Source organism: Wolffia australiana, chromosome 6 (genome assembly GCF_029677425.1).
Source record: "Wolffia australiana isolate 7733 chromosome 6, ASM2967742v1".
NCBI classification, from domain to species: Eukaryota; Viridiplantae; Streptophyta; class Magnoliopsida; order Alismatales; family Araceae; genus Wolffia; species Wolffia australiana.
Genome location: NC_135840.1, coordinates 18476704 through 18494969, shown reverse-complemented (window position 1 = coordinate 18494969; position 18266 = coordinate 18476704). Strand labels below are relative to the sequence as shown.

General features: G+C 40.7%; 1 protein-coding gene across 1 annotated transcript; it reads right to left on the bottom strand.

Annotated features, from left to right (window-relative positions):
- Positions 1–10944: 10944 nt before the first annotated feature.
- On the bottom strand, positions 10945–14705 carry LOC144704435 (protein DETOXIFICATION 18-like). The gene is made up of 7 exons (XM_078576853.1): positions 14052–14705; positions 13417–13961; positions 12095–12181; positions 11951–12007; positions 11640–11878; positions 11446–11564; positions 10945–11197 (listed from the first exon to the last, which is right to left on the bottom strand). Exons 1-7 carry the CDS (start codon positions 14280–14282, stop codon positions 11072–11074), a joined length of 1404 nt encoding a protein of 467 aa, XP_078432979.1. The 5' UTR covers positions 14283–14705; the 3' UTR covers positions 10945–11071.
- Positions 14706–18266: the final 3561 nt, after the last annotated feature.

Sequence of the window (18266 nt, the reverse complement as noted above, 5' to 3'; positions counted from 1 at the left end):
CTCCGACACGAGGGAGGCGTCGAGCTCCAAGCTGGGATGGGAATCGCCGGGTGATGGCGACGATGACCTCTCAAACCTCGTCGGAGTGACGAGGACGTCTACAACCAAACGGAATCAATCTGTAGGGCTCGCACGTAACGGACGTACTCATCCGTACCGGTAAGTCACTCAAAGACGTTGTCTCTCTCGTTATGTTTCTCTCACCTACCTAGCCCGAGCGCAAAGGAGATGAGACGAAAGAATACTGCAAGAGATAGTTAAACGAGCGACGGGAGAGGACGGCGTGCCTCTTCGATGGTGGCTCGTAGTGCAGGTTCTCGTATTCGTCGGTGCGTGTCAGAGCGGGTGGGGCGGAGAAATGCCGGAGGAGACACGGCAGCTCGATGAGCAATGCAGTGCCGTAGCAGATGTAAAGGACGGAGTAGATGAGACGAGGAACTACCCACGATGGTGACCCAGCTCGAGCAACTCTGCCGGCCCATCCCGGCGTGCTAAGGATAACCGATCCGGGCGGTCGTCAACAGGTGCGAGCATTAGCGATCATTGGTAATCCCGGACGTGCAATCGAACCGTTGGCGAGTCTGGCTGTCTGGAACCCGCAGCTCGCGATTCTCAATCCCAGGTCTATGGAATCACAATCGTGTTGATTTGCCGATCAATGGGAGTCCGAACAGACCCAAATCTTTACTCGGGTGATCTCTCGACGAGTAGAGACCCCTTCCCCTCCCTTGACGATTGGTTCACAGTCAACGTCTACGACCGATGGAGTTCCACGATCAGACAAGGACCCTGACTTGGTGAATTTCCGGTCCGGCTGATCCTGACCAGAAGAGTCTGCGGTTGAGCTCCAGCCAAGGGGGAAGAGTCTACGGTGGATGGATTCTCGTTCAGAGGAATCCACGTTGCCGAGTTCCCGTTCAGAAAAGAAAACGATGACCGGCCAAATTTCCGAACGAGGGCGTTACCAAGCAACGATTAGAATTCCTGGGGTGCAAACCTGGAGTTTTAATCCAGGTGACTCCTCAAGCCAGGGGTTGAAACCTCAATTTGGATCTGAATTAGTCAGACGACGCCAATCGGGGCAGTGGATTGCCCGTTGACTGACGAAGATCGCAGGGCGACCGAAATTACCGATCGCGGCCGAACTTACGGCGGCTCATCGAGGACTCTTTCCCACCAGAGGGATCCGCGGTAGGAGGCCAGTGAGGAAGAGACAAAGTAGAGGAATAGAATCCGTTCTTCCTTACCTCCGTCAGCAGATCCTCCCTCCTGACGCCTTCAGCCAATCCCCTTTCCTCCTCGTGTTCTTCTCTCGATGGAGGGGCGAGACCAGACGAAGAATGTGAATACTTCTCTAAAAATTCTTTCTGGTCTACTGAATTAGGGTGCCCACCCTTCCCTCTAAGATCCTTTGGGGAGCCCTTGTGAGTGGGCTCTCCCCATTACAAATAGAAAGGAAAACACATAAACAAAGGGGAAATTAAGGGGGAGAAAAGAGAGGCAAAGAGGGACGGGCAAGGGGAGAGGGTCATAGGACGGTCCTTCCCCCTTGACGACAAACGTGGACGGATGAAAGACGTCGTAAACGCGACAAAACATGATGAAAACGGGACTAACGAAATGGAAAAAGACAAAACACGAGAGAGAGAGAGAGACGAGAAAAATGAAAAGGATAACTGAGCAGCTTCACCCAGTCTTCAAAGTCAAGGGCGCGCGGCACGAATGACGTCAATGACGACTCTTGATGGCGTGCGCCATCAGAATGGATTTTATCGTGATCACTCCTTAAGATAGATAAGAAGTATTTGATTCATCTCAACCTCTCTGAATCAATTATCCCATGCATACTAGAATGTCCAAGAAGTTTTGGAATTAAGTTGTGCAAATTATAATATTGCCAAATAGATTAACTAATCATGGTTCATTTCACTCGAATCAATAGGTTGTGTTTCTAGCCTGTAGGTTGCCACAATACAGATGGTTCTCAAAAAAACTGAAGGATGATAATGAATCTCTCATGGAACACTATTTTATTGTGTTGTATATATGCAAATTACCTTGTATACTTCATGGTCGTATAATGATTTCAGGTAAGGGCACCTTTCAATTTGTAACTGGTGGTGTCAGTTAGTACTGATGCATACAAAAACAATTAAAAAACTCTTCTCTAATATTTTAGTGCCTTGGCCAAGAACTTCATTGCATCATCTCCCTTGAGATTTCCCCTGTTATACAAAGTATGAAAAATCTCATCTTAACCAGGAAATCATAATTATAATCCTCTAGTTATACTCGATCTAAGACTGTTAATAATTGACGGATTAGGAACTTTAGACCACAGTCAAAGTAAAACTTGATTGACGTGAAAGGATCATAGTCAAGGTAAAACTTGATTGATGTGAAAGGATCATAGTCAAAGTAATTGACGTTAAAGTATCATAGTCAAAGAAAACACCCAATCATCTGAGATCTTTTGTGTCTTAGGCCAAAGGAAAACTTACAAAACCATGACTTGAATCCACCTGATTAAAGTCTTGACAATATCATTCAGGCATTCATACAAATAAATTGAGTGAAATCTTTCCCTTGAAAAATAGCGCACTATCTATCATTAGTGTCTCCACACTAATCGCTATAACATAGGTCATATTCATCGTAAAATTGGGATAACATAGTGCCATTAATATGGATATTTCAAAGTCCTTGAGTATCCTTTGGGAAAGAATATTTCGAATACATATTTAAATACTAGTGATCTCTTTATTATGATCTCATCATAATTCACTCCGTCATTACATATATTATGAATGTATTTTATTACTGAATATTAAACGTGAAACATAACGTGCCATCAGATTGTAGAAAACATATACTTTTATTGATGGTTGCCATAACTACAGCACCTGATGAGCTTGAGTTTGGTATTTCTTTCATCATCTTGATAAAAAACAGTTCCATCGCAAGTCAAGAAGAATTATAAGAGGTAGAAGATATGAAAAAAAGGTAAAGTGAGAAAGACATGCCACCAATGAGGAGTCAACGAGAATCATTGTATTCTGCGAAGATAATTGGTACTCGTAGTTTGGTATCTTGTTGGAGTTATAATAGTTATTTTATGAATATTGTGTCATTTACCCATATTCATTATAATGGGAAACAATAGTCCTAGGGATATGTGATCCTATGCATATCACTTTCTCTATCTGCGTTTAATCCTATTTGTGGATGATCTGAAAAAAATACCTATGTTGCTTGTCTTTTCCTTCGCACAGTTGGACCATCTTATCTCACTTTTTTGACATAGTATCTCTTCCCACTATCACAATGTTCCTTCCTCAATTAGATCCAATCAACCAAATAGAACTCATTTCACAAGTGATTGGATCTGCCCACATGATTGGATCTGATGACTCTTTCCAAGCATCACCAAATGGACTAGATAGTTTATTATACTCAAAGGACGTGTCTTATATCTGATCTAGTTTTCACATTGCACCATGGTCCACATGACACAAAACCAATGAAATACCTTGATCCACTTACAACCACCATTATGAAACTAACCCAACACACCCTTACCACTAAACCCGCTATGCAAATGACAGCAGCAGCTCTGAAGGAGTCATTCAGCATCTTTCTACCTATGACACACAAAGGAGGCATTGAAACTGTGGGCGCATGGTAGAGTAAAGCTCGACTCCTCTACCTTATGCTAGAGAAATTTAATTTTGAGTATCACTTAGGCTCAACAAAAAGTACTCGATCAGAACAGCTGTTCTCAGCTAGTCAATCAGTTGTCACCTATCAGTGATCCCAAAAAGAGACGCCTAGTATTTAGGTGCTCATGTGTGTTAAGTGTTGCTGTGGGGTAGAAAATACAAAATAGTATGTTTTATGTCTTGACGGTGACATATTTGATATCATTTGTGTTAACAATATATGCAATACAACAGATCCATCATTAATTATTTTCCTTTCACCCTACTACTAGACCCCACGATGTTTTGTGGTCAATAAGGCATCTAAGAAAGAAGGATATGTCTTGATCAGCCCTAGAAGGCTCCTAGGCAGCCTCAAAACATTATCCCATGATTATTGTATAGTTTCTAGGAAATTTTGTATACTTGAGATTGGGATATTTATTTTTCAACAATGAATTTCAATCAACATAGGTCAGTTTGTTTAGAACTGTTGCTCTTCCAAAACAGGGAAAATGAATTCTTGCAAATAGATTGGAGTATGTTACAGCTAGTCTTGATCGCTTACCCATTTTTATTGATGGCGTCATGAGGCCATGAGAAGACACAAGCAAAACCATCACACATACCATGCCAAAGTGCGTATCCTATTAGAGTAATTGACAAATCTGATAACTTGCAAATTAACATCATTAATTGATGAATTTTACATTATATTTATGAGTTTTAATGACTATATTTGCATGTTATCATATTAAAATAAAGATAAATGACTTGTACTTTGATTGTCTTATTATTTATAAATTTTAATCATTTTTTACATGGAATTTAACCTCATTTCAGTGAAGAAATATTTTTTACAGGGCTTTAAACACTAGGCTAAATGTTGGTAAGGGCTCTCATAATTTTTCTCGAATTGTCCCATATTTTTATATAATTTTTTAACCAATATTTAGCCAAGAAATGATTTTTTTAATTTCAATAATACATATGATATTTATTTAGCATTCTATATCTATAAATATATATATATATCAAGGGGCATCCACGTCATTTGCCCGAAATTCAGGCAAATACGTGGATGCGTTTTTATATATATATATATATATATATATATATATATATATATATATATATATATATATATATACATTATTCAAAATTAAAGTCGGTAAAGTTTTTTTTAAATTATTACCTTGTCGGTTAGTCTCATGCATTAAATGCACGCGGCAACCGACATGCACGTGCATAGCATATGCTAATTTTTTTAAGTCGTTAGCGCGCGCATTTAATGCACGCGCTAACCGACATATTTTTTAAAATAAATCAACGCTCAACAGCGTCGATTCGCCGCGTGCATTAAATGCACACGGAAATCGACGCCGTAAAACGTAAAAGACAAACGGTAAGCTTAGCTCTATTTTTTATTTTTTTTTTAAAAACGACGCGGTAAAAAATTGCGGCTCAACAGGAAAAAAATAATATATAAATCTTTTGGTTTTTTTTACATATATAAACACAGGGCGACGTGGCATTCTCTCAACCACTCAAAAGGGTGAATTATTTAACAATGATTGCGCGCTGATGACGCGGACAATCACGTGTTAGAACGTGATCCGAGAAGGCAGAAAATGAGAAAATAATGCGGCAACCAATAAGAAAGCGCCATTTCCAAGCTTCTTGGAGGAGAGATAAATTAATTCAACGGTGGAGATTAAGCGCCAGTAAAATGACGATATCTTGAGATCTAACTGACCGATCAAGCTGAAATTTTGAGGGCATGTTTTTCTTTTCTCCCTCTACAATCCAGACGGTTGGATCTTTAAATGGAGGCCTGGAAATGGGCAAAAATTACTTTTTGAAGCTCTCTCCAAGGATTTGGCCACGAAGGACACAAGGAATGCTTTGGAAGTCGATAGTTCTTGATTTTGCACTCCAAGTTGTAAGTTTCTGATTTGTATTTCAATCTTCTTCTTGAACGATTCTAAAACGCCAAGGCATGGGCGAAACGTACATGCCCTAGAAGTTGGTTTTGAATGAAATTAGCACTGCATTTTGATTCTGATTCAAGATCTGATTTTTTATCTTTATTATACATCAATTTAGAACATTTACGCATCATTAGATTTTTAATTTAGGGTCGGATTTCATTTTTTCCCCAAATTCTTCACTTTCTCTCTCTAGGTTAATTTGTCTAGTTTCCCTCTCTAGATTTTGATTTTTATTGTTTAGGAATTTAACTTAATATATAAAAAAACGTAAAAATAAAATTTGATTCGAAAATTCATCCATATTGAAGTCCAATTTAAAAATCCCTTTCTTGATTATTTAATTCCCAAATTTAATTCATAAAAATTGTCTTAAAATTTTATAATAATTGGGAAATTAATAATCTGAATTAATCTGATCTTAAAATTGAAATATTTCTATCTTGAGCTTTCTGACCGAAATATTTAAAATCAAAATTAAGTCTTACTTGATTTTGACAATTAAAAACATTATTAGGCATAATTAAGATTTATTAATTGCAAAATTAATTCATCTTTGAATTAATTCATTGAAATTGGATAAAAATTCTTATTTGTTGCCTCCTTGTGGTTCGACCCCTTTGCTTGCTCTATATTCTATATTTAGTGATTAATGGAAATTATAAATTTTATTGTACAAGTCTAAACGCCAAATCAACGACATATTTACACGCATTTTTAGGCTTATCAAAATCCATCCAAAGACTCTAGGACTATCAATGATCAGTTCAGATTTTGAGTCTGATGGATATATTGATGACAACCTAGAAGCAAAAAATGATTCCACCACATGGAACGTTCATTTGATCCCCTCAGCAAAAAACACACTGATTTTGATGACTACCACGTGCATCCTTGCAAGCCATTCTTCACTTGGCTTTGATGGACCCTGTGATTGAATCCTACATCCTGGTTAGCCATAGAACCTTGTTAGTAATTGAAGCCTAGTGAGCCATGAAAGAGAAACAAACTTCATCAGCTGGAGTCATCATACACTATGGAGCCATTATACTTCTCGCCAACACTTGTTGTCTTGATCAACCGCTAAGTCAGTCCAGTCATCTATTGGATAGTTGACCGGTCCCTCTAGGAATACAAAGGTTGTAAAAGATGGCTCATCAAATCAAACTTTTGTGGGTCCAGTCACACTCGATTGAACTTGCCATCATTACATTACTGTTGTGGCCACCTTCCTAGGATTCTAGTTTTATTTAAGTCTCCTTGCAACGCACAACTTTGTGGGTTAGAAAATTATCCTTATTCTACTGCCTCATTTTCTTTATCTTTGTATTATGGTATTGCATTGACATAAACTCTTTACTTAGGCCCAAATTATTCTTGATGTATAAACCAGACATCAAAAACATTTTACTAAATAGTGTACGTTCTAGAATTACTGCTAGTCATAATGTAGGGATTAAATGTTTTATATCATTAATAAATCAGCTGATATTACCGCCCAAGTTTTTAGGGTATCAGATGGCATCAATTGATCCATAAACAATTAAAAATTCAACTTAAAAATAATTAATATATTAATAATTATAGTAGTTAATTTTAGATTTATAATCTTATATTTTTAATCATGTTAACTTAATTGTATTTATTGACTATATTCAACAACAGTTATTAAAAAAAACTTGTGTTGTCATTATGTGCTTAACGATATCAGATATTGTAATTTTGGTAATATAATTTGGCTACAACCCTCAAATCGCCCTTCCATTATTGTTGTCCATGCACGTTATCGAACATATTTCAGAGTTTTACGCATAACGGATAGCCCAATATCTGATAGCGGATATTGGGTGCAGATACCATCATTTAGTGTTTTCCTATCCCGATACTGGTACCGGATGACGGTATCAGGAGGGATGTTGTATCGGATACTGAAAAGGCAGTTTTTGGTATCCGTTCTCTTCGATATTTGGATATCAGTTCGAGGTATCGGATATCGGTTGCTAGAGTGCTGCTATCCGATACCGGTATCCATCTCGATGTCGTCATCCGCCTTCGTCTTAGGGGGGGGGATGAGGACATCGGATACGGGTGTGGATATCGGATTTCGATATCCAACATCGAATACTAAGTCTTATGGTTATTTCATGTATTTTCAATTCGGATATTTGAATCAAAAATACACAAAAGAGAGTCGTTTTCGACTGCGGACGGTGGACGGTGGATGGCAGCATCGGCAGACGGCAGCATCGGCAGAATCTGCAGACAACGGCATCGGCGAAATCGATGGTCGCGGGTAAGTTATTCTTCCCCCTTCAAATATATTTTTCTTATTCTGCCTCTATTTATCATATTTTCTGCCACTACGTTCTTCGAATTTTTCCTATTTTTTTTATACTTCATCCGCTAATTCTTAGTTCTCACACGCCAATTTTGCAAATCTTCTTCTGCTATTTCTCATAACTCCTTCTCGTTCATAAATTCTGGAATTTCCATTCTTGTTGCATGTATTCTGAGAATTTTATTTCAAATTGGAATATCTGTTTTCAGTACCTTCAGTTTATTTTTATCTTCATCAATTCTAGTCTCATTATGTATCTTGTTTTCTCTCAATCTCTCTCTCGCTCTCTCAATCTCACACTGTGGTGCTTTTTCTTTTTCTTTCTCTAATTCTCTAATTCATCCTCTCGCTCACCCTGTCACTCTCCCTTTCTCTAATTCCATTTCAGTGAAATTCTTTCTACAATTCTCCCTATATTCTCTCCTTCTCACTCACTCTCTGATTCTTTTTATCATTTTACCTCTGATTCTCCCTCTCTTCGCTTCCCACCCACTCTGTTTTTATTTCTGTCATCTTTCTCTAGTCCTCGCTCTCCCACAATCTGTCAAACTGTCTGAATTTTTCTCTGTCTCTCTCTCCTTTTCTCCCTTTTTTCCCTCAGTTTTACTCAATCTATGATTATTTCTTTCATTCCCTCTCAATCTTGTTCTTACATAATCTTCCACTCTTCTCTCCTTCTCTCCTTCTCTCATTTTTACTTAATCTGTGATTATTTCTCTCATTCCCTCTCTATCTCGTTATTTCATAATCTTCCACTCCTCTCTCCTTCTCTTCTCCCTTTTTCTCTCATTTTTACTCAATCTGTACTTAGTTCTCTCATTTCCTCTCAATCTCGTAATTCCATAATCTCCCTCTCTTCTCTCCGTCTCTCAATTCTCCCTCTCTTCTCTCATTCACACCCACTCTTCGATCTCTCTTAGACCTTTTTTCTCTATTTCTCTTATCTTTTTCTAATCTTCCTCTCGCAATTTCACAAACTGTCTAATTTTTCTGTCTTTCTTTCTCTCTCATGTTCTCCCTTTTTCCTCTCATTTTTTCTGCCTGTGCAATGTAGCAATCAAAATTTTACATAAGCATATTGGGTTATTTTTTTCTATTCTTCTGAATCCCTTCCGCTCATTTATTCTAAGTTTCTTCCTTGTGTTACCTTCATTGTATCTCTTACTTTATTTAGAGTTCTAAGCATAGTTCAGTATAATGCGTTGACGTATTAAACAATCATTGCTTATCAAATTATGACTTCAGAATCATGAACCCACCCAGAGGTAGTGCCCTAGCCCAAGACGGATCTGGGTTAGGAGCTAACTGATGCAGGATGACTAGAGGGAATGGGATGGGATAGCGACGGATATAGGATGTTGGGCGACTAAGGAAGGGTAGGATAAAACCAAACCACAAAATCACAGGATCACTTTCAAGAATTAAATCCGATGAAATAGTGGTGGTGCAGCCCCTTTCCTCATCGAGGGCGGGAGTACTATCTTCAACAACCGCGATGATGCAAAGCACCAAAATCAATAAATTTGAACGATCGTGCGTTTGAAGATTGAAAAAAAAACCAATTCAAATGATCGCTTGAAAATTTTAAATCCAAAGCAAACCCGACGGTTGTGGATGAATTCTCGGGGAATACTAGACAAATAACACGGGACACCAGAGAGTTTAGGAGTACCTCAGCACCAAATAGTGTGCAGCGAGGTTGTGGGGAATTCTTGAAGTGTCGTTGGCAGGACGATTGACGTGCGCTTCTACAGGGTATCGGCATTGGCAGCCTGCTAGGGCGGCTGGCACGGGCGGCCTGTGTGGGCCGTTTACGTTGGCGGCCTGCGCGGCCAGGGCTTGTGGGGGCGGCTTGTGTAGGCAGCCTATGCAGGCAGCCTGCACGGGGCAGCGTTAGCGCGGGCTTGCTAGGCAGATGACTGTCGACGGTGGTGGTGACAACAACGGCAGTGGTGATCTGAGAGGGAGTGGGGCGAGATGCGAAGTGGGGGAGAGCCGATGAGAAGATCCCGAAAAAGAGCGCCAAAGGGGGAAGCGACGAATGAGGGTTTTGGGAGACACTGAAGACTGAACTGCCTCTGGGGGGTTTCTATTTTTCGTCACAGTTACGTCTGTTCCGTTCCGTTTTCATCAATAGACGAATGACGAGACGGAAAGATGACGGAAACCCCTAGATGACGAAACGAAAACGAATGACGAAAATGACGGACTTTTTTTTGAAAAACGGATATCGGAACGGAATTCCGTTCCGATGCGTTCCATCCGTCCTGCGTCCTCCATTCCTACTTTGATCCGCCCTTAAAGACGACGGAGAAACTTCCCTTTACCCATTTTTCACTTGCCGTCACTGTTCCTTCCTGTGCTTGTCAATTTGTTGACTTTAACAGAAACGACGACGTTCTCTCACGTTTACATAGGCAGTGAATGCTAGCGTACCGACCTGGCTGATAGTTATCGCTTGATAGCTATCTGCCCTTTTGGTTACGTAAGGATAAATACCGATATACTACGCTCCCCATATTTCGTATCGCCCAATATCCCTCACCGCATCCTTTCTGCAACCAGCAACCGACAAAGGAAGGCACGTTGAAGTGAAATGAGTATTTGTCATCTCCGTTGGCTCCTTCTGATTATTTTCTCTTCACCCAAACCGTGATTTTTTTATAATGCTAAAACAACACTTGTTAGGGCGATATTGGACGGACGAAAATTCTTCAATCACCGTGGCCAAATATCATAATTAGTTTCTCAGATATGAGGTTACAGTTGCCTAATCTGCGTTAAACAATCCACTCTGCATAGAGAACCTCCTCTCTTTATTCTGTCTTTCATTTTAGATCTAGGAGAGAGATTTTTGGTTGAATAGGGCAAGCACAGACAGAACATACTAAAGAATCAGATAGTAAATTTAAACTTCTGAAGTAAACGTATAATTTTTAATTTCATACAAAAAATGGTATATTCGAATAGAACAATGACGTCTCCTCCGTGAGGGCACCTAAATTTAAGGGCTATCTATAAGTCTACCAACTACCAAATTTTCCTGATTATACAGGCAAAGATTCTTCTTTTTCCACAGACAACTTTATACTCCCCCATTTGGTTCGAAGTACGATGATGAGGAGGATGCAGGTTTGAAACACCAGACCGCAAATTAGACCCGTCCAGAGCCCCTGTAACAAAACCAAATCTCCTCGTCAGATAAGGAATAAGCAAGATAATTACGTAAAGACGGATTCAAATAGTCTCTACACCGCCCAGAGACCATATCACACTATCACCCGGGTACTTCAGACGGAAAATTATAGTATAACTCATACAATACTCATGGCCAGCACAATCTCTAATAAGATGTGGCTATCATATGTAAAGTTCAACATCCCTATTACTCGAAACAAAGAATTTAGGGGGCTTTAAGAACCTTTGTGTATAACTTTCGGATGAAGCCAAGCACGACGGCAATAGGCATGCCGATCAGGTAGAATGCTCCAAGGTTTGTACAGGCTCCTATACGTTGCCAGCCGCACCCTCTTGCCACCCCTGACACATTGAATCAATCATAAATTAATTATTCGATTACGGTAAAACTTAATTCGTTTTTCACTCCGTTATTACCTGATAAAACTCCTTGCGCTGTATCTAGAATCATAGTTATTGTGAGCAAAGGCACCATGCGGCCAAACTCGCTAATAATTACTGGACTGCTACTAAAGAATCTGGCCCATAAATTGTGACCAAGGACCAAGACAATAACGACAATTGTGGCCAGAATGATGGCAAGCTCCGATGCTACTTTGATGGCGTTTTTTGCCTTGTCTACGTTCCCCGCACCCAGCTCGTTCGCTACTCTCGTGCTACAGAAATAAAAGAGGGAACGTTAAGAATTCTTCTAACTTCCATATGACCACAGCAAGAGGAATATCTACCTCACAACAGCGCTAAACCCAAATGTGATGAAGAATGATACGGATACTGTGTTGACGCTGTAAAAAAGTAACGGAAATTAACTTATCTAAGGATCATGGAAATGTAATGTTCTACCAAACACAAATGAGGGCTAAAACTCTTACCACATGGCCATTATTGATGTTTTTGTGTCCGCTTCAGGCATCAGACCGGCTAGTAACGTAATGATGTCAAAAGCCCAATATTCCAGGCTGCAAGCGAACATTATTCGAATATAAGAATTTCCCTTTCTTCGATCAATGGTGATATTTTCAAAAGAAAAACAAGAGGATTCCGGAAAAGGCTTGTCGAGAGAGATAGAGAGGGAGAGTAAGGAGAGAGGCATATATATAAAGAGAGTGCGAGAAAGAGAAAAGGAGAGGAGAGAAAGAGAGAGAAAAAAGGATAGGAGAGAGAAAGAGAGAAAAAGGAGAGGAGAGAAAGAGAGAGAAAAAAGGATAGGAGAGAGAAAGAGAGAAAAAGGAGAGGAGAGAGAGAGAGAGAAAAGGAAAGGAGAGAAAGAGAGAGAAAAAAGGATAGGAGAGAGAAAGAGAGAAAAAGGAGAGGAGAGAAAGAGAGAGAAAAAAGGATAGGAGAGAGAAAGAGAGAAAAAGGAGAGGAGAGAAAGAGAGAGAAAAAAGGATAGGAGAGAGAAAGAGAGAAAAAGGAGAGAAGAGAGAGAGAGAGAAAAAAGGATAGGAGAGAGAAAGAGAGAAAAAGGAGAGGAGAGAAAGAGAGAGAAAAAAGGATAGGAGAGAGAAAGAGAGAAAAATGAGAGGAGAGAGAAAGAGAGAAAAAGGAGAGGAGAGAGAAAGAGAGAAAAAGGAGAGAAGAGAGAGAGAGAAAAGGAGAGGAGAGAAAGAGAGAGAAAAAAGGATAGGAGAGAGAAAGAGAGAAAAAGGAGAGGAGAGAAAGAGAGAGAAAAAAGGATAGGAGAGAGAAAGAGAGAAATAGGAGAGAAGAGAGAGAGAGAAAAGGAGAGGAGAGAAAGAGAGAGAAAAAAGGATAGGAGAGAGAAAGAGAGAAAAAGGAGAGGAGAGAGAGAGAGAAAAGGAGAGGAGAGAAAGAGAGAGAAAAAAGGATAGGAGAGAGAAGAGAGAGAAAAAGGAGAGAAGAGAGAGAGAGAGAAAAGGAGAGGAGAGAAAGAGAGAGAAAAAGGAGAGGAGAGAGAGAGAGAAAAGGAGAGGAGAGAAAGAGAGAGAAAAAAGGATAGGAGAGAGAAGAGAGAGAAAAAAGAATAGGAGAGAGAAAGAGAGGAAAGGAGAGAAGAGAGAGAGAGAGAAAAGGAGAGGTTAGAGAGAGAGAGAGAGAAACTGATAGGCGAGAGAGAGAGAACGGGAGAAAGGGAGACAGAGAGAGAGGAGTACACAAGGAGAGACATGGAGAGAGAGAGAGAGAGAACGAGAGGGCAAGAGAGAGAGAGACAAAGAGGCCAAGAGGGTAATACCATAACATAATGGCTGATGGGATGGCCAAGCGGAGACCCCCGAGAACATGCCGAAAGGCTTCCCGGGAAAACCCTTGCCACGAATCCTTGAACCTCTTCCAGCGCAGAACGTAAAAAAATAGCATAATAAACGAAATCCACAGCGATACAGACGCCGCCATAGCCGCTCCGGTAAAACCAAGACCTGCCCGATGAACTAGCAGGTACGTAATCGGTACGTGCAAAATCAACGGCCCTACGGAGCACACAGCAAGTGGCACTACAGCAGACTGCGTCTGCAAGAACCGAAGCAAGCACTCAAGAAGGCCGGTTGCAAACAGCCCAGGAATAAGAGGCCTTATGAAGATAGCGGCTGCCTTAGCAATCTCTGGCTTCTGCTTAAGCACGATGAGGACGTTCTCCGTAAACCACCAAAGAACGGCGATGAGGGATGACACGGCCACGGCGGTTATCATCGCCGCTTGTAAGTACAACCCCATTTTGTTGTACATCTTGGCCCCATACGCCTGTCCACATAGCGTCTCCAAAGCCCCGCTAAGCCCCGCCTTCGAAAAACCCAGCGTTTCCGTTTTAAGCACAAAGCATAAAAAAATATAAATCAGGCAGAAAAATATATGTGCGGAGTTAAATGGTACCATTAGAGCGAAACCGGTGACAGTTGCCCAAGTATTGGCGAGTGTAGCTCCTGCCAGCTTAATATCGCCGAGATGGCCTGCGAACATAACGGACACGAGAGGAATGCAATAGTACGCCACGTTTGTAAGAATCATCGGCAATGAAAACTTCGCCTGTTGCCATGCCTCCTTCACATACTCGGTTTTCTTCATCCTCTCCCACCATCTCTCATTTCCTTTCTCCTCCACCATTGGAACTTTCAACGGAACGTTCTATCTATTTCTCTGCTCAATAACTTACAAGATCAATGCTGGACTCGGCGTTGAAGGTTGTGGATTTATAGGGTTTGGTTAGGTGAACGGGTAGTTCCATAACGCGTAAAAGTATTTGTTCTTCTTGACAATTTGATCCTTTGTTAGGATTGGGGTGTCATCAATTAAGATTTTGTTCTTTTGCGCTTCATAGATGACCTGTAAACTTGTGATGGTTAACTCCGCGCGCTGTTCTGGATGGTTTTAAAGTTTTGAATCCAACGGGTTGTTTGGAACCGAGAGAGGAGAAGGTGCCTAATAATCGAGGTAGAACAAGTGGAGTGGCTTGAATGCTAAAACTGCCGGCGCTCACAGATTTATGCGCTCGGGTTCATCGCCTCCACACGAACGTTGAATGGTCGACAAACTGATAACGATGCCTGAAAGATCAGCCGCCATTCTTATTGTCAACTTTTGTCGTCGAGAATGTTGACTGATGACGATCCCTACTACGTAGGGAGAGTTTAAAGTAATAATTAGTCAGACAGCTGGTGATGTTCTGTGATTGAATATCAAGTAGTTTTTGACGTTCTGAGTCCAAGTGGTGATATACAACCGAGAGAGAGAGAGAGAGAGAGAGAGAGAGAGAGAGAGGAAATTGTCGGGCATCAAGGTAGAAAAATGCTCTAACAGGCGCACACGGATTTCCGCGCCCAGGTTCATTCGACTTCAAAGACGTTGACTGGTAAATAAGATCAAAGATAGAGGGAAAGGATCAAACATAGATAGGCAAAGATTTGTGCCATGGATTCAATCTAGATTCGTGGTTAGAAGGTCAAGGATATAAGGGATATTATCTGCTATAAGCCCTTCCAACGTATTACTGATGGATATAGGGGAATACCTGTAGGTGCCATAACAGCGGAATCAACACCTTCAGCTCCTTTAATTACCTTTAGAAAACGGAGGAACGGGATCCAGCAAGCCTGAGGCTCCCTCTATGGCTTAGGGACCTAGAAGACCAGGTAAGCAGCGCATTTTCACAGGATGCTGGTTGCCCTAAATCGTATGCATTTATAGGGACGAGCCATAACCTCCCTTAAGCACACTAAACCCTAAGTGTACTCGTCTCCCATGGAAAAGACGATGATGCCCATAACCCATGAGGTCAACAAGGTCAACAATCCAACAATCTCCCACATTGACCTGATTGACGGACCTTTGTGATAATATCACTATTCAGGGATCATCAGTACACAACACATGATCATAACGTCTCTTATAGATACCAGTCATAGCAGTAATATACCTTCAAGGCATAAGCCCCAACTATGCACCAAATACTTACAGAAAACATTAAATATCAATATGCAGGGTATTGGATAAACTCATTGTCATGACAGTGATTCGAGTTTCATTCCACCAATTTGTAGAAAACAAATTATGATTCTTGAAGAATCGATCAGAGATACAAAGTAATATCACATGAATACATCAGTATCTTAAGTGAGAACTCTCACCGCACAAGTCAAGGGAAACTGATCAGACCCATACTTAAGACATGACCACAATAGGTACCAAGTGGCAGTGCCTTAGTAAGCGGGTCAGCTAGAATTAATCCAGTCCCAATGTGCTAAATAGAAACTGATCCATCTCTGATCCTCTACTTTAAAACCAAGAACTTTACCTCCATGTGCCTACAAGCACTTGAGCTCTTGATGTTATTGGAGAACCTTACAGAAGCTTCATTGTCACGGTATATTTGAATGGACTTCTTGATTGAGCAAATAGCTCGAAGATGTGACATGAAATTCCGTAACCATATGGCTTGTGAAGATGCGTGGAAACAAGCCACATACTCAACTTCCATCGTAGATGCTGCGGTCGTCTTCTGCTTGGTACTAGACCACCAAATGGCTCCCCGAGCAAGTACAAAAATATAACCAGATGTAGATCTTCTTGTATCTAGACATCTGGCAAAGTTTGAGTCTGATAATCCCACGACTTCAAATTGATCCGATCGTCTGTACGTGAGCATCAAATCTTTTGTTCCTTGTAAATAACATAGAACTTTCTTGGCAGCTTGCCAATGCATGAGTCCGGGGTCACTTTGGTATCTTCCAAGATATCTAGTAACGAAAGCAAGGTCGGGTCGTGTACACATTTGGGCATAGTTGAGACACCCAACAATTGTAGCATATGGTTTATCCTTCATAGCTAGTCGTTCCTCATGAGAATGAGGAGCTTCTAGTTTTCTTAGTTTGTCGCCATTAACAATAGGGGCCTTTCCTAGAGAACAGTTTTTCATCGAAAACCTCCGCAACACATTTGATATGTAGGACCTTTGTGATAGTCATAGAGTGCCTAGGGATCTATCTCGGTGTATTTGAATACCAATAACAAAGTGGGCTTCCCCCATGTCCTTCATATCAAAATGGCTGGATATGAAATCTTTGGTCTCCCTTAACAAACTACAACTTGAAGTAGCAAATAATATATCATCAACATACAACACTAGCAAAATCCAGCTGCTCCCACATTCCTTAAGGTATATACATTGATCAACAATGTTTTCCTTAAAACCAAAAGTGGTAATGACTTCATGAAATTTGGAGTACCATTGTCTGGAAGCTTGCTTTAGCCCATATATAGATCTATTTAGCTTGCAAATCATATTTTCTTGCCCTTTGATCTCAAAACCTTGAGGTTGTTGCATGTACACCTCCTCCTTCAATTCTCCGTTTAAGAAAGCCATTTTCACATCCATTTGGTGCAGCTCTAAATTGTATTGAGCTACTAAGGCCATTACTATTCGGAATGAGTCCTTTGATGAAACAGGAGAAAAGGTCTCACAATAGTCAATGCCTTCTCTTTGTGTAAACCCATTTGCAACAAGTCTGGCCTTGTACTGCTCGACAGTCCCATTAGGGTTAAGTTTAGTCTTGTAGACCCACTTGCAACCAATTGGTTTCTTCCCTAATGGTATGTCCATGATCTCCCATACTTGATTACGATTCATCAATTCAAGCTCCTCCTTCATTGCCTGAAACCAATGATCAGAGTTTCCAGAGTTCATGGCTTGTGAAAATGTACTAGGGTCATTTTTCCCTTCACCTATATCTTCACCTGATAAGTAAACCACATAATCCGACGGAATTGCTGGCCTTAGTTGTCGAGTAGACCTTCTCAGGATAACCTCTTGACTTGATGTAGATTTTCATCTACTTGAGGTTCCTCTGATGGTTGTGGTTGAGGCTGTTCTTGGACTGGCACACTAGTCGGCAAAGTATTATCCATTGCTGGAATAGTAATCGGCAAGTATGTGCGAGTCAATTGAGGATAGTTGACACCAATGTCCTCTATACCGTGATGAGGTTCCATGGTATCTTCCATCGATTCCTCAAAGGCAAAATCCCTCAATGTGTTTCCACTAACACAACCTTCCTCTAGGAATATGGCCCGATCAGACTCAACAATTCTAGTGGTATGTGTAGGACAATAGAACCTGTAGCCCCTTGACCTCTCTGGATAGCCAATGAAGTAAGCACTGACTGTCCTTAAATCCAGAGACCTCTCTGTCGGATTGTAAAGCTTGACTTCAGCTAGGCATCCCCATATATGCATGTAACCTAAAGAAGGTCTTTTACCAGTCCATAACTCATAAGGAGTTTGCCCTACAGACTTGGTAGGAACCTTATTTAGTATATGCATCGTTGTTTTCAATGCTTCACCCCACAACGAGATTGGAAGGGTCGAGTGACTCATCATAGCTCTAACCATTTCCTTAAGTGTTCTATTTCTCCTTTCAGCTATCCCATTCATATTGGGTTTGCCTGACATTGTGTATTGTGGAACTATCCATGTTCCTTTAGAAATAGAGCAAAAGGTCCTGGCGTTTGTCCTTTATCAGTGTATCGACCATAGTACTCTCCTCCTCTATCAGATCATACTGATTTGATGGATTTACCTAGTTGGTTTTCTACC

What these genes read in the sequence shown, in the direction of transcription:
- LOC144704435 (XM_078576853.1), bottom strand. Translation starts at nt 14,282, where the DNA reads ATGGTGGAGGAGAAAGGAAATGAGAGATGGTGGGAGAGGATGAAGAAA. An exon ending in TCACCGGTTTCGCTCTAATG is followed by an intron (nt 13,962 to 14,051) that starts GTACCATTTAAC and finishes GGTTTTTCGAAG; the next exon opens with GCGGGGCTTAGCGGGGCTTT. An exon ending in TCCGAAAGTTATACACAAAG is followed by an intron (nt 11,198 to 11,445) that starts GTTCTTAAAGCC and finishes GTTTTGTTACAG; the next exon opens with GGGCTCTGGACGGGTCTAAT.